Raw genomic sequence first — 27,121 nt, forward strand, 5'->3', positions numbered from 1 at the left:
TCCCCAATTTCCGAGCTTTCCTCGAGTCTACCAGTCGCGACTGCTTTGGCAGATTTCGTTGAGCAGTGATCGATGGATTAACGGGATATTTCTTACTTTTTACAGGACGAGTGTAAAATATCGTGAGAATCTTTTATCCTTTCTTCCCCTTTTGCTTCGTTTCTATTAAATATTTATCTTTTAAATATTTAAATATTTATTTATTAAATATCTATGCCGGATGACATTTAATTTTCGAATTTTACGAATTTTAGAGATTTCGAATTTTTGTTGAGACGTAGTTAATTATTCAAGATTCGCGTTAGGTTGACCTCAGTTTGAAATTTAGAAGAGGGTGAGAATGAAATATAAGGCATGTCGTCCAAAACTGTAATTTATTTCTCCATGGTGCCAAAATACACTAGAATACTTCGTAATCGTAGAAAATATTATTGATATTGTTCGGATATAAGTATACCTATAACATGTTTAAACGCAATGACACGTGAACAATGATATTGAATGGCATGAAATTTTCATACGAATGGAGAGGGCGTACATTTGAAATGGGACTTACGGTGTGAATGGCAAAATCGCACAAGTCTGAGCAAATAAAATTAAGGACACGTACATATGCAACAAAGGAAATAAGAAACGCTAAAAGGACCGTAGAAAGACACTTTCGCCCGAGTCGAATTTCCCGCGTAAATCAAAGTTGAAATGTTCTCCATCCAAATTGAAATTACTCGCGAATTAAACGCGTTCTTAAAAATCCGTAAGAATACTGTTCCGTTGAAAACTAAAAAGGACGAAAAGAAAATACTGTCAGTCGAACGGACGTGTCTCCCCATGGTCGATCGATTCGGCGCTGTAAATCGACGAAATTTATAAACATGAATTTGCAAAAGAAATACAAAGGACCGATAAATTGACCTAAAATAAAGATATCAAAGAAATCGAAGAGAATGGTGATCGAGGGATACAATAATCATGGTTATGCAGTAAGTTTATGCTCGACATACGGCGCCAAACTATAAAATAACGCAGAAAATACACGATGCTCGAAATAGATCGCGATCTCTAGGAATTCAAATAAAATCTTACCGATACAATCAAATTCAATCCTCCATGAACCAAATCGCCTGTCGTGACGCAGTAATTAAACGATAAACAAGTGACTCGACGAGAAAAGGAAAGTACAAAAGAAATACACGAGTCATACCGATTCATAATACCACGGAAAAGCGAAAAAGGGAAAATAATACGGTTCATGGAGGGTTAATGTCGCTTGTGTACTCAAGCGCGACACAAACAGGCGTCATACTCTCGAAAGTATACATTCGATAGCTTTGTCGCAAAATAAGCCCGCGGTTTCTTTTTTTCTTTTTTTTTAAAAAAAAACTTAAATTCCATTGAGGAAAGAAAAGTAGAAACATAAGGAGAAATCAAAAACGAGAAATTCGTAGAAAAATAAAATTTGCCAAATTTTCTTTAAAGCCGAAGTATAAAAGCGAAATAGGAGAAACTGCGGGCGGGGTGTAAAAAATATCGATTATCGTAATAGAATTTGCAGACGAATCACCATCGATCCTGCAATTTAAACGTGTAACTGATTTTTTTTTTCTTTTTTTTTTTCCATTTTTTAGATTTTTTCCCCAATATACAACGACGCGTTCACGCGTCGCCTTATATCATGATTTTCGTTTAAAGGTAAAAACCGCATGCAACGTATAAATCTAAGTAGCCGCTACAGCAACGCAAAGGTGAATACATTTCGCGACAAATCAAGCTGTACAAAGCACGACACGATCATTTTTGCTCGTCTTTTTTTATCTTTTTTTCGTTTTTGTTCTATTCTGGAGCAGAGGCTCGTTCAATGCAGCGATAATGCGGATGAAACGGAGGAAAAAAACTGGATCATTCTCGTGATCGTATTTATATATTTAAATATATAAGTAATATTTTGATTTCTCAGGTACTTTATACACATTATCATAGGTAAAGTAGGCAGGTGAGGCGGGCCTCGTGCTCGTCGACCCTCGCGAGTCTTCGAGCGTTCGAAGAACCACCTCGACGTTCTTCAGTGCGAAACGTAAATTCGACGAACAAGGACTCGAAACCGTGGAAGTTGTCTCATAATGTGCTATTTAAAGGATCGACTGGTCGATCGAATGAATTTGATCGGTTTCACAGAGTTTGTTGATCGTTGTTTCTTTAAGTAGTATATTCTGAGACAGATCCTGCATGGTGCGCGATAATGTTCTAGCACTATGATCGCGGAAGCAGAGCGACTTTTATCGTCAAGTAGATACATACATTTCCGATCTTAAATCACATTGAACTTACATGGAATATTTATTGCTAATTTAAAACTGGATTATTGCCCCGGCTCCGCAAATTCCACGATTAATCCTCACGCTTGATTTAAAATTGCGATCCGTTGAGAAAGTTCCGAGAACAAGGTGGAGAGAGAATAATTGTAATTTCGAGAGAGCAATTAATTCCTAGGGACGATATGACGGATCGCGTTATGGCCGACGAAAATCGCTCTGTCCTCGCTTTCGTTTCCTCTCTTCGACATCAACGACCCCTAAGGGTGTCGTCGTCTTGCAGATCTCGATGAAAAGTACCGCGCTATCCCGCGGGACAATCTGTTTAATAAAAAATCAGGTATGCAGAGAATAAAACCTATTTATAAGTTCCTCTACTCTGTGTGTGTACGTGTGTGGTTAATTTCGTGTGTATGTGTACACGTGTCATGTCACCGTTTGTCGTCGTGTCGTGAACACGTAAGTACAACGTATCGAATCGCGTGGATCGTCACGGTGCATCCCTCAAAATTATCTAGAAAACACCGTTTCTCGATCCACCATTCACTGCAACCCATTTCCATTTTCCTCCTTATTTTTTCTCCATTTTCCTCCCTATTTTTTCTCCATTTTCCTCCCTCTCCTCTTCACCTCCGTATCTCGCCGAGATATCTCTGACGTCTCTCCTCGTAACGCAGCATGCCTACGAATATACAATTTTGCCTCGATCAGCTCGAATCGCCTGATTTCAGGCCTTAATCCTCCTATGGTCACGTCCTCTGAACACAACGCACGGACAGTGCTCAAACTCGATGCCTAAACTCCGTGCACACTCCGGAAGTTCGCATCTGCGTTTACCCTCTAGCCAACGGAGAACGCGCAAGTCCGAGAGACTTTAGAAATTCGCGAATTTCTCCGTTCGAAAACGATCGTTTCGTTATTTTCTTCTGTCGTCCTTTCGCAACGACGCTTGGTCCGCCATTGATAGCGACGAGAGATCGGCACGATACTTCTCGATCGAGTCGATCAGCTGCCAAACTCGAACGCTTACACGTTAAGCATCGTGCCATGTTCTTCGAGCCTGCCAAAACTCTGGTAATCGCTCGCTTTCTCTCTACCTTCGTTTCTCCTCGGAGAAGCTCCAACACCATCGTCCGATTTTCCGACAAGTCACGGGATCGATTAGGCTAGCCGATTTCTCGCTACGTCGTTCGTCGGAGAATCGAACGATCTCCGTGATTCGCATCGAAGCACAAGATTAACTGCATATACACTCTAACGAAGCTGAAAATCGAAATAGACTCTCTATTATGCCTACGAACCCTTTACCCTCGCAAAATATCTCACAAAATATACCTCTTTAATTTTATCCCCCTGTCTACGAAAAATCCATAGTTTATACACTGTGTTTTTGTTTTTTCCTTTTTTTCAAATCCCCTTTTATGGAAAAAATATCGCTCGATCCAATTTTTTTACACGCTATTTACACTACTGGTTTTACTTTCTCTTCTCCCCATCGTTTATTCTACGGGTTACAGTCATCGACGATACGAAAAATCGTTTTTCCTCTTTTCCGTAGTAATTTTCGCCAAACTATCAACTACAAATACGTATATCTGTGCTTTTACAAATTGAGAAAAGAATAGAGTGTGGCACGGAAGGTAAAAATGCAAGAAACAAATTCGTTTTGAGCTCTAAATTTCAGTCTGTCGGTTACACGAAATCGTGAAGATTTGTAAATTGTAAAATTTGTGTCGTACAAACTGTCGAAATCTAAAAAAAAAAAATTCGTTCTATCGTGTAAAACATATGGTGAAATATTCGCCAGTATCGTTACGAAACATTAATTACCACTACGACGTACAAAAATAAAATTCGACATTTCTTTTTTCCTTTTTATTATTTTTTTTTTTATTTTTTATTCTTATTTTTTCGTCATTCTTCTTCACTCCTCACGCTATCTATTATTCCCTGTCACGCGAATTTTCGGACGATCGTGCTCGATTGGAAGCCGATCGAATCGAAGGTTGCGTGACGAAACCGTAATCTTAATATTCCTATCGAAGATCGATTCGCTTGGAAAACCATCAGGATAATCGCAGCGTTTAGTATTCAGCAATTATCGATGATGATAACATGAAAAACCTTTGATTCGAGTTTTACACAAGCCCGCGTACAGGCTGTTCCATTTCGAACGAATCGCGAGGGTTTTATTCACGGTGGCCATCGCACGATTACTATCTTCATCGTTCAATAGGAAACAAGAATACTCAAAAAGTTTAAGAGGTTCGAAAATTCGAGTAAAATTTCTAAGAAAATCACTTGTGCTTTGAACGATACTTAACAAATATTTATTTTACGAAGGATAAGAAGTTAATTTTATCTTTTAGAGGTTAAGAAAGTCTTCCTCCTGCTGTGTGTTATTTCGATTTTCCTGGCGCAAGGTTCGGTTAAAATGGAACACCGTGTACGCGTCCAAGAAAGGCCACTAATTTTTCTAACTATCAGTACCGTTATATCGTATCGAAACGATCTACGCGATCGTACAACAATGAAAAAGAAATCCTTCAAGCGACAACTAGAAGCAACGAGAATATGTACGAAGAACCACGTATTCCCGTTTCCTTAATCGTACCGTGTTAGCATTTCCTTAGTTGGTTAAAATCGACGAAACACCATCGTCGGATTAGCGATCGGCTCCGTTGCTCGTAATACAGGAAAAGAAGAACGTTCTTAATCGTAGAATCAACGGAAGCCGTCCTAAGGTTCTCCCGTTCTCATATTCATCTTTGAATTCTCGTTAAAAGTCAATCCAACTCGAACGCTTATTTATTCATTTCCATCGGGTACCATTTCCATCATCCTTTTATCCCTATTTTTATAATCATTTATCACCTTCACCTTCGTCATGTTTTTTTAATCATCTCTCCCTCCCTTCGACATCTTATATTCATCTCTTCATCATCTTATTATTCATTTCTTTATGATTTCTTTATCATCTCCTCTCACCGTCGTCTCTCACGACCTTTCTTTATTCGTCGTTCGACGAGCAGCAAATTTTGCTCTCGATTCGACCGCATGATCGCGGTTATCGACGAATCATGCCACTCGAGGGTGCGTTTCCACTGAACTCCAACCCTCTCGCATACTCTTCTCCATCCTCGTCGGCGAATACGCGGATAAATTTCTTATCGAGTTTGTACGCGACGAGGATCATCGTTGCTCGATCACGATTGCCCATTTTCAGAGTGCATCGATCGGATATGCGTTGATAAATTGCGGTCAAAGCCGCGAAGTTCGTGGGAACTTCGAAGGAAAAAGGGCGTCTCGCGTCTCTTCGTCGGGTGTTTCAGTTCGAAGATGCAAGACGACCTCGATTCCGCGGTCCCCTAATTGCGTACGGTTCTGAAACGCGTGATCGTTGGCGTTCTCCTTGAAACTGCCACGGGGACCGGGAGCGTGGGCTCGTGGGCCCGATTTTACTTTCGTTAGAATTCCAAAAACCCGTATCTATGGTGATTCGGACCTCTTTTCGTCGTCGCCATTTGCTTCCAGTAAAGTCAAGCGCAATTCTGGCCTTCTTCTCCTCTTTCTCTTATTACTTCTTTTTTTTTTTTCTTTTTTCTTCTTTTATTGGAACAATCGAAAAGAGTATCCGAAGATTTCTAGGCGAGGGAAGTTTCTTTGCTATAATTCTGACTGTCGCAGCTTGGAGCAAGACTGTGTCAGCTGGTCGTTTATTCATTGGTATCGATAGTAGGACGAAACCGATTTCGTCGAAGAGAAAGAAAATTCCCTTTCTCCTCTCGGTTTCACGCTTATCCTGGAAATATTGGCTAATTCGGGTGGTTTCGTTGGGAATTTTAGCAAAGAAAGCTCGAACGCGTCCTCCACCGCAGCACTTGACCATCGGCCAGTGCTGCCAACTGCTCTCGCAAGCTGCGAGCAGCCGTCGTCTATACAAAAACAAAAAAAAACAAAATTGCTGAAAACAATAAAACGATGGTATTACTGTCGTTTAACATCGCATGCACGAATATACTCGTCGAGGACGTTCGCGTGGAACGTCCTTTCCTTTGCTTCTTGCAATTCCTCAGAAAACACCGCAAAATATCTTCTCTCTCAATCGACATTAAATTACAAACAATAATACATATATGTATATATATAATTTGCAACATATATATAAATAAATATTTATACTATATAACAAAAATCGCCAACCGACAAACAGGTCAGTTTCGAAAACCTCGAACTCGATTGTGCGAGTTGGAATCATTGGTTCCATCGTCATTGGTTTGTCTGCAAATTCTCTGTAACAGAAGATAAAGTTTGCCTCTTTATAAATAACTGTCAACCTTATCCCTGTGAACTCTTTGTGTCGTTTCTATATCTCGTACTTGGAGAATTTGCATATCACGCTACGAGGTTTCGATTCGTCGTTCATTTGTATTCGAAGGTTCTAAGATTGTCTGCGTGGCTCTCGCGACTCTCATTCATTCTCGATTTAGCGCGTGGCTAGAGCAGGTATATACGAATTATACTTACCCATTCAAATACTCGACTCGTACAGTTAAATAGCTCATCTCGTAAAAACGTATAAAAAAAATTCTTCCTTATTTATCATCATTTTCTTTTTTCATTTTTGACCTAGTGCTCATTGTCTCTCTACGCCGTGCCTCAGTCACTGTTATACATTTATTCTATATTCTCCTTCGCCATCTTTTTCTTTCTCTCCTTCTTCTTCTTCTTCTTCTTCTTCCTTTTCTTCTACTTCTCTTTTTTTCGATTTTCTATTATATCACAATTTCAAACGAGCGCAGATTTTCCCCGCGAAGCGCAATTCGTTGCAATTCCTATCACACGATCACGCGTTAAACGAAAAGAGGAACTAGCCCGAACAGCTCTTTGCGTGGACGAAATTGCAATCTCGTCTTAAGCTTGAGCTTCCGAGTTAATCGACTCGAAAAATGAACACTCGAAATTCCATATGGCAGTGGAAGGGTTAAAAAAAAATAAAAATAAGAATAGAAATTACAGAAAAACGTGACGAGCTCGAGAATCGATCGAGCGTCAACGAGTCCCTAAAATTGGCTTCGCTTTTCGCTTTTCCCTAAAATTCGTTCACAAAATGGATCGAAACGAGCGACTTGTAAAAAAGTTACAGTTACAATAGGCACTAGTGGTAATGGTAGACTGAAAATAATTCCACACTCTGGCGGAATATTTCTCGGATAAATTAACAAGTTTCCGATAGATTTAACGGTATCCAAAAAGACTGGAGACGCAGAATAAGCTGGAATCAAACGAAACTGTACTTCGGACGCAAGACATTCGATACCTTTCTGTCACGAAGAACTCCCCAAATTTCTGGAAAAACCGAAACGGCGATCGTCGACCCGTTTCTGCAAGCTCGTTGACGTCTCGTCGACTCTCGAGTCCACGAATCCACCGAAAATCGTGCGCTCTCGTTACCTAACAACAGTCTATCGACTTACTAAAAATGGCTCGCGCGATGAAACGCGCGAGCAATGGAAGCAACCGGTGCTCGGTGACTGAGGTTTCGACTGGTTCCAACGATGTCTTCCATGCTTGGAGGTTCCATGGAACGCGTCTCCGCGTCAGGCTTTTCCAACAAAGGCTCGGCGCCGCGACGCTCACACAGGTGGAGGGCCCCTGACGTAGCGCAGCTGAGGGGTGAGCGAGAGGTTCAACGTGTTGGCCGCCTCGCAGCAATGAGGCTCGAGGAGACAGGCGGCCCAGAACAGGGCGACCAGGGCCAACTGGAACGGCAGTGCTGCCCTCAGCACGCGCCAGACCCAGCTATGGGGAAGTCCCGGCTCGTTGTCGGGGTCGCCGCCATCGGTGGCGCCACTCTTCGCTCTCACCAACGCCATCCTCCCCTCGGCGCTGTCCTTCGACATCTCTGTGGCACCTGGCTTCTTGCGCTTGCTGTACAGGCACAGAAAATTCGAATTTTTCTTTATCGTTAAATCAGTTTTCTTCGCTGTTTCGTCCCCCGTTCTGGGTACGTGAAATGGCACAGAAATCGAAGTTGCGGAAGAGGATTTAGCTGGTGATGATATTTGGAATGGGAACACCTCGGGGATCTTGAATAAAATTAACAAATTTATTAGTTTATCTTATAATTGACGGTTAGAATTGGATCTCATTCCTGGATCTTGAGAGCTTTGCGAAATTCTTCGTTTTTTACTCGAGTGGAATAAACAGGCCGAGAAAATGAATATTCGGAGATGGAAAGGTTTGGAAAGTAATTGGATGTACGGATATTTCGTAAAGGAAAGAGACGCTGATGGTTAGTTAGATACAGGATAATCCGATTAGTTTCCGTGTTCGTGATTGAATTAATCTTCGAGTCGACTAACCGCGAAGTTCAGGTAGCTATGAGACTTTAAGGTGTCCCTGCAACGAAGCAAATTAATTTACAGCGTCCCGCGGGAGAAAGTCGGTCCAGGAAATGAGTAAAAGCTAAGTTTCCGGAGAAATCAAATCGGATGTATATCTCCTATCTCGGAACTTTCGTTGTTACGTAACTTCCGGTGCTCTGGCACACATTTAACAGCGTTGGAGGAATTTCATCGCTGATTTTTGACTTTACGTCGTTGATCTATTCGAATGTGGGGGGAAAAAAGAAAGAAATAAATAAAATTCCTGGCCAAGATCGAAGACTTTTTCCATGTCCCTGGTCTGCCGCTTGTCCCAGGGCAAATAAACCGCTATTAACGTTAAAAGGAATAAAAATAATGGAAGCGGAGACGTTTGCAGAATCGAAACGGGAAAATGGCGAGGAGAAAATACGAGTCGACGCGAGAAAGGGAACTTTTACAACTTTTTTTATGATGCAATATGCCCGGCATTCTATGCTCACGAAAACTAAACCTATTACCGCCGCCACTGTGCAGTGATTAAATGCGACTATAAAAAAAGCATCCTTCAAACAAAGTTAAATAAGGTGGCGCGGTGATAATGGGAATTCGGAGTAATTGCGATTGAAAGGAGCGGGTCACGAAACGGATCTGCTAGGGGATGAAAGTAAAAGAGGAACACGCGTCTTCGTTTTCCCTCTCTTCTCATCTCTATCTCCTTGCAAATCTTCCTACCATACAAACAACGTTCGAATATGCTCGAATAATACGTTTCGACATCGCGAAGAATGAAACGAAATAAAAATTTGAAACCATTTCGTAAGTTTAGACGCGAAAGTACAAAGTGCTTAGAAATATTTTTAATTTAAAGCATTTTGCTACGTAGGAATAGGTAATACGAAGTTCCGTCATAAATATTTTAAATAATTCTTCAGGTACGCGTAATGTAATTCCTGGCGAGTCCTTTAAGGTGGTTTCCAAAGGACAGAGGGTAGAGAACGTCGAGGAGCGTTCATTCACGGCTAACTTCTTATATTCAAATGAGTGGACGCGTTATGGGAGCAGAACTATGAACGAGCAAGTTCTTGTCCCCGCGCCTAAATAGACGCCTTCATTCTTTGCTGCTCATTTTGACGTTATGCAAATGGAATGCGCGCCGAGAAAGTCGTTCTTTACTCCCTCGAAAGTCTTGAAACGCCTGAATAAATTAAAAAACACGCGTCCGTGCGTTTACCTCGCAGATTCTATTTTTCCTTTTCTCTTTTAGTATATTAAGACTCGCTCGGAGAAATTTTCTAATCGATTCTCTCCTTTCCTCGCCTTTCTGTCATTTATAAAATGAAAGAAGAAAAAGAGGGAAGAAGATTTAGATAACAAACTTCGTATCATTATTAACTATTTTATTTGTCACAAAATAGCCAATGTTATGGTACCATTTAAGCAACGAACGAAGCTTCTGTAAAAATATTTCTAAGTGTAAAAACCATAAATTATTTCACGACAATGAAATTTTACAAATGTCTCTATGATGTCTAGACTAACGACCTAAAATCAATGACATGTCACCTAAATAATCTCGACAACTGAGACTATTCCAACTTCCATACCAAATTCAGTCAACGTCGCGAAACCGTTTCATCCAGGCTCGAGGAGGACATAATCTATTCGGGATAACATTTCTCGAATGAATCTAAAATAATTTGTAATTTCTCACCGTCGAAACTTACACTTTCGAACTATGACAAACGCAACAGTTAAATCGGAATTTCACAAGTGGAGAGGCAAATGTGTCAGCAATTGGGATGAAAAATCAAGATTTATCGAAATGAAAGGGACGCGAAGAAGAAAAGCAGGTATGAAAATAGGGGAAAGAGGAAAAAATGCTACTCACTCGGCACAATGGTGGACCTGACTACTCGTCCGTTTGACGGCCCTCGCCTCGACGCTGGCAGCGGTGCGTACGATCAGCTCCCTGCACTGCTTCTGAAGGTCCCGGAGCTCCGTTTCCGCGTCCTCGACGCGTTTCAGAAGCTCGACGAGCGCCTCGCTTCCGGGCGCAAGCTGGCTCTCCAGGCTACGGGTGAGCCGACGAAGGGCGGCCAATCTTCGCTCCCGTTCGCTCAGCTCCTGCTCGCTTCCGCTGTCGGAGATGCCGCTGTCGGACAGCGAGCCGCCTTCCTGCGTCAGACTGATCGGCGACGAGTCGCCGAATTTCGTCGTCGCCCCGCTGCTCACTTCCTCCGTTGTCGTGTCTTTCAGCACCGTGCCGTTCTGAAACAGGAACGAATCGAGTCGTCGGCCTTCGTTCCAACGATCCAACCTCTCGGCTGTTGCTTCTGTTGCATTCTTTCGCGCTCCTGCCTCCGATAGGTGGCCTCTGCTGCGGTTCCGCACAGCTCTCGGTCGCTTTGCACGCCGCTTACGTAAGCGGGTTACATCGCGGTGGTATATCTACGCGATATGTACTGTTATGTACTCTCCGGGGTTCGAGCGGGTTAAATTTGCATTGATTTTTTCTTTTCGAGCAACGCGAGGTTACTTTACGTTTGTGTATAACTGTACAGACGAATACCGTAATATGCGCGACAGTGTAATTCCGCTGCGGTGAAATCTACGATATATTTTTGAAATATTTCCCTACCTTTTCCATTATTTTCGTTCCGAGAGAAAACGAATGGTGGATACGTAAGAATTTCTGTCATTTTTATAAACGGAGATAAATATAAATAATAGATGGCATAATGGGTGATCGATGTCTCCTATGTATCGAAGGTACTTTGATCGGTTACTCTTCTGGAATTAAAAATTTTAACGCCATTTTTGAGAATGCTGCGTCCTCTGTGATTAATAGAACTATCCGGGTGAATATCGAACGAACTTTTCACAGCGCGATTAATTATTCCCGGAATAATGAAATTATCTGCCGTTCGCTTGAAAACCCGACGTTGTCCCAAATTTTTCTGCCGATCGATTACGGGGAAAATCACGAAAGGATGTGCTTAAACCGCGCCACTGATTAGATCACGGCATGCTGATAGGTATAAATACACCCCGGGAGAATATGATATCGAATATTGCATAATCCAGTGTTGGTTATTGCCGCCGGGCAACCGGAAGGCATATAAGACGATTATACGGAGGAGGAAGAGGCGGAGATGGGGTGAGCGAAAGAAAGAAAGCAGACGGAATTCGCAGGGGCGTACGATGTCAACTCGAACGATTCCTTATAATTTCTCCCGATTTTTACGAACATTTAATACCACCAGACAATATCAAACATTTTCCATATTTTCCCCGATATGACGAACGTAGAATAACAATCGCCTGTCTAGTATACGAGGGTTGAAAGGGTTAAGCCTAATTCGCAGGATCAGTCTTTATTCCCGATAAATGTAAAGAGAAATATAAATTTAGGTAGCTCCTTTGCCAAAATAGTTGTATCTAGCACCGAAAATCGTGCGCAAGTTCAACGCCGAAGAAGGCTGTAGAAGCTCGAACGGAAATCGAAGTAAATTAATAATGTAACTCGAACACCAGCCATAACGTCGCCTCTTCGGCACCCATCCAGGTCGCTGACAACCCCCATTAGTCGCGACACGTATCGCCGCATCACGTAGCTATTCCAATTCCGATACGAACTTATTACCTCCGCGGCGGAAAACAACGAGCTAAAATAAAATAAGAGGAAGGAAAAAAGGAAGAAGGAGGAAGATGTACGGAAAGGGAAGATCGCAGGCCGCGACACGAAACGTTTGATAGCAGACAGCAGCGGTAATAATAAGAAAAAAGTGGCAGGGTGCGGAGGATTGCGAGACAGGGACGAAGACGCGGGAGCAAAAAGGGTGAAAGGGGGTGGAAAAGGCGAACGGGGGTAGAAGGGCGGAAGAAGGAGAGGGTTGGTTTAGGCTGTTGCAGCGACGGGGCGAGGAGGAGAGGGAGAACTGTGGATGGGGGTAGGGAGAGCCTCCGGTAATGAAAAGCGCGATCCGCATACCAAGTAGCAACCTTCAACCTAACCTATATATAAGTCGGTATACTCTTGTATAACGGATAGTAGGTACGAAGTGAGTCTCGAGTCGGAATCCACGTTGCCCGAAGGACCAATCACGTAGAAGAAAACTGCGAGAATTCCTTATTTCCGGTGTAGTAGGGCGTCGTGGTAACAGGGCCATGCTCTCTTTCTCTCTCTCTCCCTCTTTTCTGCTTCTCGATGGCTAACCTTGGAATATATCGCGTGTCATCTAGGCGAATAGAGGGTGAGGTCGAACATTCGATATCGAGGTATCGAACGAAGGGTTCGATTCCGCAGGTATCGGCAGAGTTTCTTCCGAGTTCGTTTTGGCAGCAAGTGGCAGACCATGGTATAATATTCCAAGTTCCTTTGAAGATACTCGCGAATTTTGGCTGTTCAGGCATCGACCAAGTGCTCTCGTGGCAGCTGTAGCGGGTGCGAGGAATCGGTTACTCTTTCTCTTATTTTCCATGGATATTGACAGTGGTATTCTCTCGCGCGTTAATGAAATATTTAATGGAATATTTTTGCGAGCATAGCAGAGTATCTTTAAGTCTTCTTCGAGATGCGAAGAAAATATTTCCGAATTTTACAAATATGGTTTCCTCGACCTCTTCAGGGGATACCGAGTGCCTCGGAATACCCTTGGAAATACTTATCGGGTGTACGCGAATTTTTCCACGGATACCGAGTATTAGGTCTCTAGTTAAAAATATTTAATGGAATATTTTCGCGAGTACAGCAGAGTATCTTTAAGACTTCTTCGAGATGCGAAGAAAATATTTCCGAATTTTACAAATATGGTTTCCTCGAGCTCTTCAGGGGATACCGAGTGCCTCGGAGTACCCTTGGAAATACTTATCGGGTGTACGCGAATTTTTCCACGGATACCGAGTATTAGGTCTCTAGTTAAAAATATTTAATGGAATATTTTCGCGAGTACAGCAGAGTATCTTTAAGACTTCTTCGAGATGCGAAGAAAATATTTCCGAATTTTACAAATATGGTTTCCTCGAGCTCTTCAGGGGATACCGAGTGCCTCGGAGTACCCTTAGAAATACTTATCGGGTGTTCACGAATTTTTCCACGGACACCAAGTCTCTTTAATCTCTAGTTCCTGTTCCCGAGTTCCTTCATAGTCGATCGCGAGTGGATCATCGATACATAACGTAGAATCTCGCATCTCGATGATGTAGCGCTGTCAGTCGGGCTCGCGAATTGTTTCTATCGGAACTTATAATTAGACAGGATCTAATTCGATCGCCGCTTAAAATTAGGACTTGGCGACGGGAATGAAACTAATGTAACGATCTAAAGGGCAGCCAGTGAGAGGAGGAGAGGGACGCGCGATAAAATCGGGCGTCGGTGTCCCGGACGGAGTAACGTTGGAGGTGAACCCCGAGGAAGGTTCGCCAACTTTAGTCAAGGGACTAAAAGCGAGCCTTGAGTTATTGCACGTGAAAAGTAAAACTGGGTATTACGGAGATAATTGGGCGAGCAACGAGTCGGGCAATTTTTCCTGTCTCCTGTTAATTCGAGATATCGCGTTACATAAATTTGCGGTTAGCTCGGATCCTCGAGGCAACTTCTCCTCTTTAAATGAATGTTCTCCGTTACCTCTTCGGACGTTGCAAATTTTTCCGATAAACGCGAACGTTGCAGGTGCTCGCGTGTGTTATTATCAGGAAGTTAGAAAATTACCGTGATTTACCGTGGTGGTTTATTTAAATGCCACATTTAATCCGTCGTTGTTCCGGTAAACGAGAATGTCTGCACTGTAACGTATCGCCAAGACGCAGATCACTATAAAACGATTATGACTATAAAAATGATTAACCCCCTGTGTTCCACTATCTTCCACTTCATTCGGTCGTTCCCAATTTCTACACGTAAAAATTGAGAATAAGAAAATGGAAACGAATTTCGCACAAGACTTGCAGAAATAGGTACCCACAGGACAGGGATGGCAATTTTTAGCGAATAAAAATAAGGAACAATCGGTCACGACGGTCGATGGAAGACATTCCAGTCGTTGAAAGGATCTAAACGGAAAAGAAAGGCATAGAGCGCGATAAAAAGGAAGACTTGCGAAAATTCGGTAAGCAAACAATCCGTTGGAAGTCTCGTACTCGGTCCGCTTCACCGGAAGTGCTAATCAACCGACCCCAACCTCTTAATCTCTAGCCCACGTAGAAAGTGGCGCTCGTCGACACCGGTATATCCGCCGGCTACAACTGGTCAGTCGACCGTTCCGGCAGCGATATTAAATTTGTATTTTTACGCTGATTCCACGGGCCATTCCCGTACGTGAGCCGAAAGGGAATCGTTCGGGCGATTAACGATCCGGGCTCCCTAGGGAGTCGCTGGTTCTGAGGTAGCCAACGCCGCTTCGCAACGGTGACTCGTGTGTGATCCTAAAACTCGTCCTCCCTCCGCAACCGTCTCCGATCCGCCTTCCCATTCGCTAATATTTTATTTAATGCCTATCAAAATTTATGGATTTCTCGCCGGGCCAACGGTAGCCCGGTGAATTTAACGTTCGCTCCGCGGAAACGATGTTTGCTCTCGTTTGCGGTTATAAACGCGCAACAATGCGAGTTTCCCATAGCTGACAGATTAAACGGACCTCGTGCACGAAGTCTCGGAAACGAATCCACGGGGTTATCGTTGGGTAACCTCCGTTGGATGACAATCAGATCAACGCGAGCTTCTAATCGGTGATAGATCGAAGTTAGGGTGTCTAAGAGGTGATTTCGTGGTAATCGTACATAATTGTACGAACCGGGATATTTTTATCGGTACATCGAATGCGCGAGAATCAAAATAACTCGTCACAGATATATAAATTCGAGTCGCACGATGGGAAAGAATCGACACCGTTTAGAATATTATGCGAGACTCGTAGCTAGGAATTCGAGCAAAACACGAGTGTCCTAGGTAAGAGGCGCGTGGCTTGTAGATGAGCTGAATGTAAATAACAGGCTCGTGGTGAATTTCCGTCGATGCCTTTATGTTTCAGTTCCGTGTTATTGTTCGACGCGTTCGGACGAGATTCCGCGATGTGCCGTGACCGAGCCTGCTGTTCGCTGTGGCACGCCTCGTCGCAACGCACGCGATAAGGTAAGAGCTTGAATATAATATGCTTAATTTTTGGGTGAATTTTGGACGGTTTAATATTGGGAGTATGGTAATTAAATCGGTCCGAATACGAGTGTGACGTATGAGGCACGTGGTGCGTAGATAGGGTTCAACGCGGACATCACGGGTCAGACACGTGGTTAGTTTTCGTCGCCGTCTTACTCGATTACGCGTTATTCTTCGACGTGTTTCAACGAGATTCCTCGACGCGTGACCAACCTTGCTCTTGACTATAACACGCTCAATCCAAACTTAAATGGCAAGGCAAGGGGATTAAGAAGACAGTGTAACCCAAAGTCTGGATACCACCAACTGATAAATTCGAGATTAGGTTCAGAGACCCCTGTCATCCCCAACGACACAATCCTCTTGCAAAATTCTATAAGAATTTCTAGAAGAGGCAGAAAATTACAATTAATCGCGTAGGGGCTTCGGGCATAGAAATAAATCGAAGCAGAATCGGTAGTAGCGGTGGAACTATTACCGTTCCATATCTCGCGCCGCCCCTGTACGTTTTATCGCTCCAATCGGAATTCCTCCTGCCATTATCCGTTCCTCCGGTCTTATCCTCGCGAGTAGCAGCGACCACCGAGAGACACGAGCGTTCGGAAGGGACGAGGAAAGCGAGACTCTTAACGCGGAGCACTTTGTCGAGCGCCGAGACGCGCCGAGACGCGCCTGGTCCCTGTTAAAGGGTCGTACCGGGTAGAGGAGAAAGAAAGAACGAAAACGAGACGTAACGTCGCGTGCATGAAATTACCCCCACGAGTGTCGTAGATCGACGGAACCGAGCGGATTATTCGGTCCTGACGGCGGTTCGAGTGCGCGCCGGAAACGGAAGAACGGCTGCAGGACTGCTGCTAGCCTTCGCGAGGGTTGCTGCGAGGAGCAGGCCTCCTCGCAGTCTTTGTTAGGGTGAAAATATCGCGTCGCGAGCCATACGTCTTCCCGACAGGCGAAATAAGCGCGGGGACAATTGCAAGTTGCGAAGGCAACGGCTTCGTCCTCTGTCGCTTTCCCTTTTGCTTTCGCGGCTGGCTGCCACGTTGCTTCGTTTGCCGGGGATTCGATGAGAGGAAAATGGTAGAATTTTTGTAGGTCGTTGGGAAAAACGACGATCGATCAGGAAAGGTATCAGGCGTAGAAGAGGTATATAAGCAATTTCTCAAATTTTCCTAGATACAGAGATCAAAGTCGATTCTTCGCATTACTATTACAGTAACACGAACTATATTCCTCGTTCGCATTCACTGTACCTCTGATTCCTATCGGTTGAAAATTCTGCTTAACGCGTCTTTCATACGACACGAAAGAAATTAACCGTATTATAGAAGCTTTGACTGGTATTATAATACGCGTTACTGTGCGATAATTGTAACTAATTATTTATAAATATTATCATTAGAAAGGATCGGTAAAGTTCTTCTCGGAAAACTTTTAATAACATTGGCGCGAAACGGAAATTGTCGAGCAAGAAGAGAAAACGGCGTATAAATAGTGGCAGTTTGCGGAAGGAGTCGCGAGGAGGGAAAAGCCGGGGGTCAGATTAGAGGGTACGTTTGACAGATGACACTTGTCGATATCGTGTTTCGGTTAAACGCCATCGCATCCCCCTATTTCCACCATATCCGTCTTGCATTTGCATATAGAGTAAGTCTGTTGGCAAGGTCGGGCTCGCGTTGGCTGCGCGCTTTTATGGACTTAAGGAGAAAAGTAGCTCGAGGTGAAGCAGGTGGCAGGTTTGTTATCACGACTTCCGATTGGCCTGGCCGTGTTCCGCTTGTCAGGCAAACGTGCCGCCCGCCACGCGATATTTCCACGTCGACGTCGCTCATTTTTTTCTCCCTTCCCGCTACGCGATTAGAATAACTGGTTCCGCGTGATTGCTCCACTTATTACTCGCGCGTTCTTCCATTCCTGCCATCCGCTTCCTTATTGTTGCTCCTCGTTTCTTCGCCGGGTGAACGCGTCGAGATTAAGCCGATTCTGGTTTGGAACTGGTGCCAGCAGTTCAGGCTTATCGAGACAGTCTTTCTGTTTTGCAATTCGAAATTAAAAGCGACACGCGATTAAGGGTAGCGCGTAATCAACTGAGCGATTTTCTTCGTTTCTGTCGTGACAAAACTTACGTCAGACTCACTTGTCCGAAGTTTATTACAATAGAATAGGTAATTATCGCGAATAGATATCGAGAGTTAGTATAACGACGAAATAAGAAGACAGCGTACGATTTGCAAGGCACATGGTGCTACAGAGGGGTAACGAGTAATGTACTGCAACTTCGAGAAAAGGAAGGCACCAGTGTGTTTACATCCTCACGACCGATTAACTTCACCGACATTCCCTTGATCACAAGGAGTGATCGTTATTGGCTATCACCGAAAACGGTGACGAAGATCATCAGTGAAACGTCACTGCCTGTGATCATGGGAGTGTAAACGAAGGATGTAAACACACCGTCTTCTTTTCTCGAACGCACAGTACGTGCGTTCGCGCAAGACTCGTGGGTATAATGGATTAGAAATTTTCGAAGAAACGATGGAAAAGTAATGGTTAGGGAAATTTATAACGAAAGGAAAGGCGTGTTATAGAATTTCTTTGACGCTTCTTCGGAGCGAAGAAATTTGTACCCAGCGAATACGGCTTCTCGATCCCTCCGAGAGAAGACCCTTGAGCGTCGGGTTTTGGAGGAAAAACAGAGAGTTGCGAAAGAAGCTTCTTCGCGGAGCAGAAGACGAACCAATAAACATGATTCGCCTTATAATCTCGCTTTCCTTAGGAGAGCCGTATCCCCAGAGTTCTTCCGCTCAGGCAATCTAAGCGGGGAAATGGTTTTATGCACACAAGTGATACCCACGGGAACCGTTACCCCATCCAAGGACGTTGAATAATTGCTAGCAGCTATCTAACCGATTGAAAATCAAGGATACCGTGGGAATATCGGCTAAACGATTTAGCAACGATTTCGTTGCTTCCACTGTCGATGGCTGTCGATAGCGATCGCGATTCGTTGCTTATGATCACGCGCAGGGGTTGCAACGAAAATTCCATCTAGGGAATTACACGAATTCTACATCGAATTAGCAGAAATTGATTGCAATTTAAACAACATATATAATAATTATATAATTTCGAATTTCGAGAACTCCGACACTCGTGAACCACGCGAAAGAATGCCCCGGAATTAACGTCAAGCGAAATTCACGCTGGAAAATGGTGGAAGAAAATTTCGAAGCATTCTCGCGCAAGGATCAACGGAACGGGAGAAGGAGACACGGTGGAGTTCCGGTGAAAACGGTAATAGGTCCGAGGAACGAAATAAAGAAGAAAAGACGCGATGGAGGTAGGAAAAGGGTGGAAGAGACCCCGACTGGACCCGAGGTTGGCCATTATCCAAGCGGAGACGTGGATCACGATGCAAAACGCTCGGTCGGCGAGCACTTAGCGGCCCTTGGCCGCCTCTCGATTCCTTCTCTTTAGCCGTTTCAATGCCTCTAATCGTCACACGTAACAGACGTACACGTACGCGGTAATGGAATCGAGTAATATTCGATTCGATCGCGACTCGTCCTATCGATCGGGCTCAATTTTCTACAAAGGGTAACTCTCTGCTCGACGCACGTGTTGCGTTGCCGCCCGATACATTGTATCTCTTAAATGAGGGTCTACAGTGTGCTCGCGAGAAACCGAGGACTAGGTTGCTAGTTGAGGCTCTAGGGGCGTTATTAACCCTTCCGACGCGGCCGTCTCGTGCGTCAGTGCGTCAGTGCGTCTTCTCGCGCTGCGAGGTAACCTCGACCGAAGGATTTACTCCGCTTTACCAAAAGGTGTTAGGGATGAATGGGGAATTTTAAAGAGCGATTAAAGTCGCTGTCAGCGTATCGTGTTAGACGTTAGGTGACCATAGTCATCGGTATCATTGGTACCTAAGTTTAGGTTATACAGGACGATTGTCTCTTCGTTTTAACCTTCGAGTGATGGCCAATATTTTCATAGGACTAGTGGTAACGTGAAGTCACATTGACTCCGTATCAATAGCGGTGACTTGACATCAATTTGATATACGTCGTCACTTCAAAGTTAAATTTCAGAGGATGCAATTGTACAACTCGAAGTAAATGTAATTAATTAATTCATTTAAATCTATCCGGGATTTCTTTTCACGTTACTGCCAAGAGGTCGTTAACTTCGTGGCTGGGAAGCTTTAGTTGCTGGCTTCCTATAGCCAAGAAGTCTCCGTTTGCAGGGAATGTAGCGAATCGCAACGAGCGAAACGCGAGGTCTCGGTTTGACTAATTTCCTTTTAAATCGCGTTTCCAATCGCGTGGAAAAATATTTTTGTCGATGAACAGGTTAGAACTAGTACACGGGATGATGTGAAATAGATACACGTTGAATTTCTAATAACTGTTCACGCGTTTTCGTAGATCGTCAGCGAGATGCAGGTGTTCGTGAAATAAAACCTTAAGATATATTCTCCGCTTTAGCGGAATCACTTTCGACGCTCCTCAAGCGGCACTGAAAAATTTTATTGTCCATTTTCCACGATTACCGACCTCACTCGTTCACGCAACGCTTACGACGCGTCATTCCATGCATCCGATGATACTCTAGAACAGAGCCTTTCGCAAAAACCTCCAACGATTAGCTGCATCCGCGAAAGTGCAACGAACGCACGGTTAAATTTAACTAATCTCTCGTTCTAATCGCTAATTCCTTCAATTTTACACAGACACATGGAACGTTCTTATTCCTCAACGAGATCTCAAAAATCCGATATTCCATTTTCTTCGATTAATCGGGATCCTCAAATCCCATATTCTTAATCCAATATTCGATTTTCTTCGATTAATCGGAATTCTTAAATTTGATGTCCTTAATTCGATGTTCGATTTTCTTCGATTAATCGGAATTCTTAAATTCGATATTCTTAATTCGATATTCAATTTTCTTCGATTAATCAGAATCCTTAAATCCGCTATTCTTAATCCAATATTCGATTTCCTTCGATTAACCGGAATTCTTAAATTCGATATTCTTAATTCGATATTCAATTTTCTGTAATTAATCGGAATTCTTATATTCGATATCCTTAATCCGATATTCGATTTTCTACAATTAATCGGAATTCTTAAATTCGATGTCCCTAATCCAATATTCGATTTTCTTCGATTAATCGGAATTCTTAAATCCGATATTCAATTTTCTTCGATTAACCGGAATTCTTAAATTCGATATTCTTAATTCGATATTCAATTTTCTGCAATTAATCGGAATTCTTAAATCCGATATTCGATATCATTAAATTGATCGGAACAATTACGAACAAATTACGATTCAAGAATTTACAAACGAGATCAGTTGTCTCAGTTATAGTTTAAAATATCCATTTGTCAGTTTTCCATGCATTCGAATTACTCGTTACTTAATAAATTGAGAATAGGACGTTAGAGGAGAAGGGTATCAAGAGGCGAGCGAAATAATAGCAAATGTCATTATTTATACCACCGAGGTGAAATTCCCTGGCCTTTTCAATGTAACACAAGCCATCTCACCTGACAACTGATGTCTTGTTTCTCGGATAATAGCCTGGCGACGTGACGAACAGACGAAGCAACCTCGGAAGTGGCTCCAGCCTGTAGGGCCACGTCCAAAACTGCAAGGGTGTCCTTATCCCTCCGCAACGCGCACTGAAGCTCCGCCAAGCGTATACTGAACTGCTGGACAGCTTGCAGAGCGCACAATTGTTGATTGCCCCTGTAAAATACGGTTCATAGAAGGTTATTACAGGTGGGGATCCAGGCGACTGGATTTGCCAGGGGAATCTGCTCAGGTTTCACATCCGGAATCTTCGTATACCTGCTTTGAATCGAGAATACGTAACGTTCCGGTTCTAAGTCTCGCTAGTAGAACGAAGATATCGTTGGGACAAGTCGCTAAAAGAGAATTCCGATTACCTAGACGTAATCTAGGATGCACCCTTTTTCCTTCGCGCAATGGCCTCTCGCGAGGCTCGACAAACACCGGCTATTCCCAGGAATCGGCGAAAGCTGCGAAATTGAATGGAAAAATCGCGAGTCGGGTCAACACAATAAAAAGTGGAACGAGGGCAAAGCCTCTCGGCAAACAGTAAGGCGTGAAATTATTAGCGAATCTCCCCGATCCCGGCATCGGCAAATAGAAACACTTTAGGTCAATCCTAGCGCCCTAGGCTCGCTCCGTCCAATGAAACCAGGAAGACCGCTCTCGCTTATTTTTCGCATTGGCGTGCGATTGAAAAGATTCCTTCCTTTTGACAGGAAAAAGGAAAGAAAGGGGGAAGGAATTGGAATAAGTCGAGATCAAATTTTGCTATTGGATTGAAAGTAAATTATACGCGTATATAAAGGTTAAGAGAAAAGACGTGGAAGGACAGAATGGCCGACTCGGTGGTAGGACTAGCTAGGAAAAATGAAGAGTCGGGTATCAGGGATCGATTTGTACGTTATACGGCCGAGTCGCGTGCACTCGTGCAAAGAATAGAAATTCCTGGGGAGCGTCCGAGGGATAGGATTGACCTTTGCAAAAGCCCAGTGGGTCACTGGTAAACCCCTTTGCATGGGTCAGACCCCTATCAGACGGGGGAATCAAGTGCTCATACGGCAATTAAAACGCGAGTTGGGCAACCGCGGCGTGCCTTTCGCTTGCAACACGTATCAATTTCGAGGTCCGTAATTTGCTTGACCTGCCCGAGAAACGCCCCTGCGTTTAGAGCAAACGGCATCGCTTTGCTCGAATATTTGCACACGCGGAGACTTCGAAATAATTAATATACCGAGATATCGTATAATAAATCGCGAACCTTTACTTCGATTTTAAACACCATCGCTAGATTGTAATAATAATAGGCGTGCATATTTTTAAATTAGAAAATAATGCATTTTTTCTGCCGAATGATATATTTTGTAATTCGCTCATCGCGAAGAAAACTAGTCGATGAACGATTATCGTAATTTTTATAGAAAAATAATCGCGAATAATAATTGGTCGAGACAATGGTTAATGCCATAGAGGCATGGAAACAGACGGTCGGTTTAGAAATATCCAAGATTAAACTCGCGATCCCGGTTAAAACTAGTAATCCCGTGACACGGGTCGAAATCCCAAAGATTTGGGCCCTCGTTGCCGGTACCTATGGTGTCCATGGTTCCCGCTGTATTTGCTTTGGAGGCTTCATTGCCTCTCATAATATTTGCCCAACGTCACACGTCGACCAGCGAACGGTCAGTCAATGATCCTAAACCAGCTATTCCACGCGCTCCGAAACTCGATAACCTCGTACCCTCTCCGTGTGCAAAGACAATCTCTCGAACAAGGAAGACCTCGAGGAATTGTAAATGTCGTTAAGCGCCTAATCGCGCTATTCGACCACCTAATTTCCTTTCTTCCACGACTCTTCTTTGGCACGTTGAAAACGGCAGTGGAGATTTAACTGTCAATCCTTTCATAGCTTCCCAAGCGTTCGATATTTCTCCTTTTCTTAATTTCTTCCAAGTTTACGAATTTTTGAATCATTCTTCAGCGTCTTCGAATTATTTATAACAATCCCGATGATACCTTTACACTTCGGTACCTTCGATCATTTTTGGGAGAACAGCAATTATTTCTCGTTCGGAGAAATAATTGGAGGAATGTTTCGCGATACTCACTTTTGGAAAGTCTCGTCCCAGACGCGATACAGATCCGCCACGCCGTCCTTTAGCGCCGTGAAGATCAACGAGGCGGAGCCACCTAGATCGGTGATCAGTCTGTGCGTCGAGACGTTCAACGCCAGCATAGCCGCCTTGCGATCCCTTAACGCAGCCAGTTCAGCCTAGAACATTAAATATACATTTTTAGTGGTTGCCTTCTTCGGCTAACTCGAACGAATTGCTCCGTTCTCTGCGAGTGCGGCGCAGGGGCTCGCTTTGGGGTTGCGGGTGATGTATAAACTGGTCACAGCAGTAGACCAGCGGAAGCCGACTGTATATCTTTCAACCGGAACAAAGGACGCTTTATCATTCGCGTGGAGAACCGTACCGAACGATAGTTCAGCTGTCCACTTTGCTGACGCGAATAATAATCGCAATGGCGACTCGGATGATTAGGATTCGATTGTTTCCTCGTAAATCGATGTTACTCGCGTGTATCGAATTGCCAGATTCGTAGAGGACAAAATTTTATTTCGCAAACTTGGACACTCAGATTTTACGGAGGACCTTCTATGCCTGTGTGGAAGGAACTGGGTGTGATCGCGACATTCCGAGTATTTCACGCGGCGCAAGAGAAGTCGGTCGACTGTGATTGGCAACCGATCAGTAGGTTAGCCTAATCGCATGCACGCGCGTAAAAATGGGCACATGCGGATCTTTTTAATGGGCCAGACATTCACATCCACTAAATCGAAACGTATACGATCGTCGGTATCGTCTTTTTGCTCAGCTTCTCATAATACTTATGCAAATGTTTCATCTTTTTAATGTTTATATATACGATACTAATGCGTAATACCAATTAACAGCATCTTATATAAGCTAGGGTACTCTCGACCTTCGTGATGCAATCACGAGTCTAACTCGTAGCGAGTTCTTTCGTGTCAAATCTCACGATTAGAGACACGCCACCTTAATTATACCTAACGCGTTTTAACACTAATCGCGAAGCCGAGTTTTGACGATTGAAGCGATAACGTTGAATGTGGAATTTTTAATCAAAATTTGAAAAACTAGCACAAAGAAAATTCGAAGAATTTCTGGAATTGTTATGGTCAAATAATTGTCAAGACGAGTTTTGACAGTTGAAAGGCTAACACGTTGAACGTAGAATTTTTGAGGAAAGTTTTAGAAACAGCGATTTGGGTTATGGGCCCAGTGTGAAGATACAGAAAATTCGAAGAATTTCTGAAGTCATTGTGGCAGTGGTTAGCTAAAATTAAAAAATCACGATGCAAGGGATAAACTTCCCTCTGTCATTTCGGCATCCGCATCTGCATCGTCCATCTCGCGAGTCCTATTTTCGATATGGGGCGCACGGGGCCAGACAGGTCGGCATCAGGAGCGAAATAAGCGTGCGTTTGTCAGGAAGAACATAACCGAACTATAAGGGTTGTACCAGGGCTAGACGATGGAGTAACCACGTCACGTTGTCACGTCTCCGTCGTCCTACTGCAGGAGGCGACCGACGAGGGCCGCATAAATAAACCCAGCTTTACGACGGCGACGCAGCCCGTAACAGAACGAAAACGAGAGGCCCCTCCGCTTTCTCCGCTTCGTCCACCCTCTTGCCAACCCGCCCCGCGTGTCATTTCTCTCGCGTGACGAGCGCCAGAGTTCGGGAGAGCCTCGTAAAGCTGCTCTCCTTGCGGTCATCTCCACCCCCCCTGCCTTTCGTTTCCACTTTCGTGTACAGCCGAGTAATTCCTGCCGTCGAAACGACGGACTTTACTACTGTTTCCGTCTTGCATTTATATCGCGCGCCGATCGACCTCTCGAATTCCATCGAATCGCTCCTCCGCGTTTCTTTCGGGCCCTTGGAAATTGAAAGTTCGCTGCTCGGCTGAACCGGGGGGAAATCGGTTGGATAATTGGTCCTGAGGAACTGAGGTATTCCGATCGAATTTTTCCTTGGAGTACACCTTTTATTTAATCAAAAGGAGTTGGCGGAATTCGAATCGATTTCTTTTTGCAAGTATACCCTGGCTGTTGGAAGCTCTTCGTTTTTTAAAAAACGAGACGTATTTGAATAATATTCGTGCGCCTTTTCTCGTCGATAATCTTCGATTGTTTTCAGGTGACAGATGAAAGCGCGTGGTCTGAACGTAGTCCGGTTCTACTTGTTCAGTAGTATGAGGACGTAACTTTGGGTATGGTCAAACTTCGCGAGGAAAATTGGATGATAATCGAAGAAAGATGTTTTCGGTAAATTTTTCTTAAAAATATTCTCAGGGTGATATACATGCAAAATGTATATTGCGATAATATTGCGCACACGGTAGAAGTGACAAATAGGGTAGCAGATACGGATAAAAGGCTGACACTTTGCTTTCGTTCGAGATTCCCATCGCCCTCCATCAATCAAAGGATCTCCTCGGCTGCAACGGGAAATCATAAGGAGCGTGGAGCGTCATGGTGTCACTGATAGGATTTGACGTCGAGATTAGCTTTGTACGATACGTACACGTCACATTCCGTATTCCATTTGTTAATTTATCATTACTATTCGCTTCGTCGTACCCCCAGCGTTCTGTGGAAACTTCGAACTTTATGGAGTAGCACGCGTCATTTTCAATTATCTTTATTCTCATTACTTGGCGTCGAGTGACATTCCTAACATTTCTAACATCGCTTTCGTGTTTCTTTCTCTACGGTAAAATAAAAATTTCGCTCGTTTTCGTCTCAATTCTTTCCTTGGTGCCCAATAAAATCGTATAACATTCGTAGAGACAAATATATTCTCATTTGGAACCCGAAATTAACGCGAAGCCTTCCACGACTGGTCAAGTGATCAGAAGGTAGGAAAACGAAAGAACCTCTAAGAAAATGGAATGAGAAGAAGCATGGAGACAAGTGGCCGGAACGATAACGTTGAATACGGAATACTGAACCCTCGGAGGATCGACAAATCACGAAATATAATCGGTACCCCTGATCTGAGGATCAATATATTCATACGCGAGTTACTCGATAAAGGAATACGTCCGAAATATTCATTCTCCGGCTCTTTGACACGTTGACAGCCGCGCACTTTATATAGGACTTTCATTATTCTCAGAATAAAACGAGGAATTATCAAAAGATACTAATATTCTCCATTCGACGCTGTTTATCTTCGTCGTTCAAATTCCCAAAACATGGTTAAAACACAACAAATACAAATGCAAAAAATAGCTATATATGGTCATTGAGCCATCATCGCCATGCCAGCGAAGGTGTCACGGATGAACAGAAAATTGAAACGAGATCATTCGCGGCCTCGGTGTGAAATTTCAACCCCTTCGGAAAGGATAAAAATGTCTGACTGGGAAAAAGATTGCGACACTCCTCGAACGACTCCGTCACCCAGCTCTTCACCGCTCCCCTTAAACGGATTGGACGCAAAGGTCCGCGGCAGCGAATCGATATTCTTCGCGGCTGTCGTTAATCGATGCAAATCCGTGGACAAGGAAACGACGGATAGAACGATTCCGGACACGCTATCGAAGAGGCGAGACGCGTGAAAAGCAGTGGTGGACGGCTGGCGTGCGTGAGCCGAGAGGCTAGGAGGCGCAGACGGAGGAAGAG

General features: G+C 43.8%; 1 protein-coding gene across 3 annotated transcripts in view; it reads right to left on the bottom strand.

The window, feature by feature from the left end:
* Window positions 1–537: 537 nt before the first annotated feature.
* Window positions 538–27,121, bottom strand: part of LOC108545687 (uncharacterized) — a 159,639-nt gene continuing 133,055 nt past the window's right edge. For 2 of the 3 annotated variants that reach the window (XM_017897439.1, XM_017897438.1), the window contains exons 18-21: window positions 23,513–23,676; window positions 21,380–21,581; window positions 10,566–10,945; window positions 538–8,240 (exon numbers count right to left, since the gene is read on the bottom strand). In XM_017897439.1, coding sequence (XP_017752928.1) covers window positions 7,946–8,240; window positions 10,566–10,945; window positions 21,380–21,581; window positions 23,513–23,676 — 1,041 coding nt within the window. In that variant the 3' untranslated portion in view covers window positions 538–7,945. The remainder of the gene's footprint in view (window positions 8,241–10,565; window positions 10,946–21,379; window positions 21,582–23,512; window positions 23,677–27,121) is intronic. The other variant, XR_001890099.1, reaches the window with a different exon arrangement.

The sequence above is a fragment of the Eufriesea mexicana genome, unplaced genomic scaffold (assembly GCF_001483705.2).
Source record: "Eufriesea mexicana isolate 0111107269 unplaced genomic scaffold, ASM148370v2 scaffold492, whole genome shotgun sequence".
Classification (NCBI taxonomy): domain Eukaryota; kingdom Metazoa; phylum Arthropoda; class Insecta; order Hymenoptera; family Apidae; genus Eufriesea; species Eufriesea mexicana.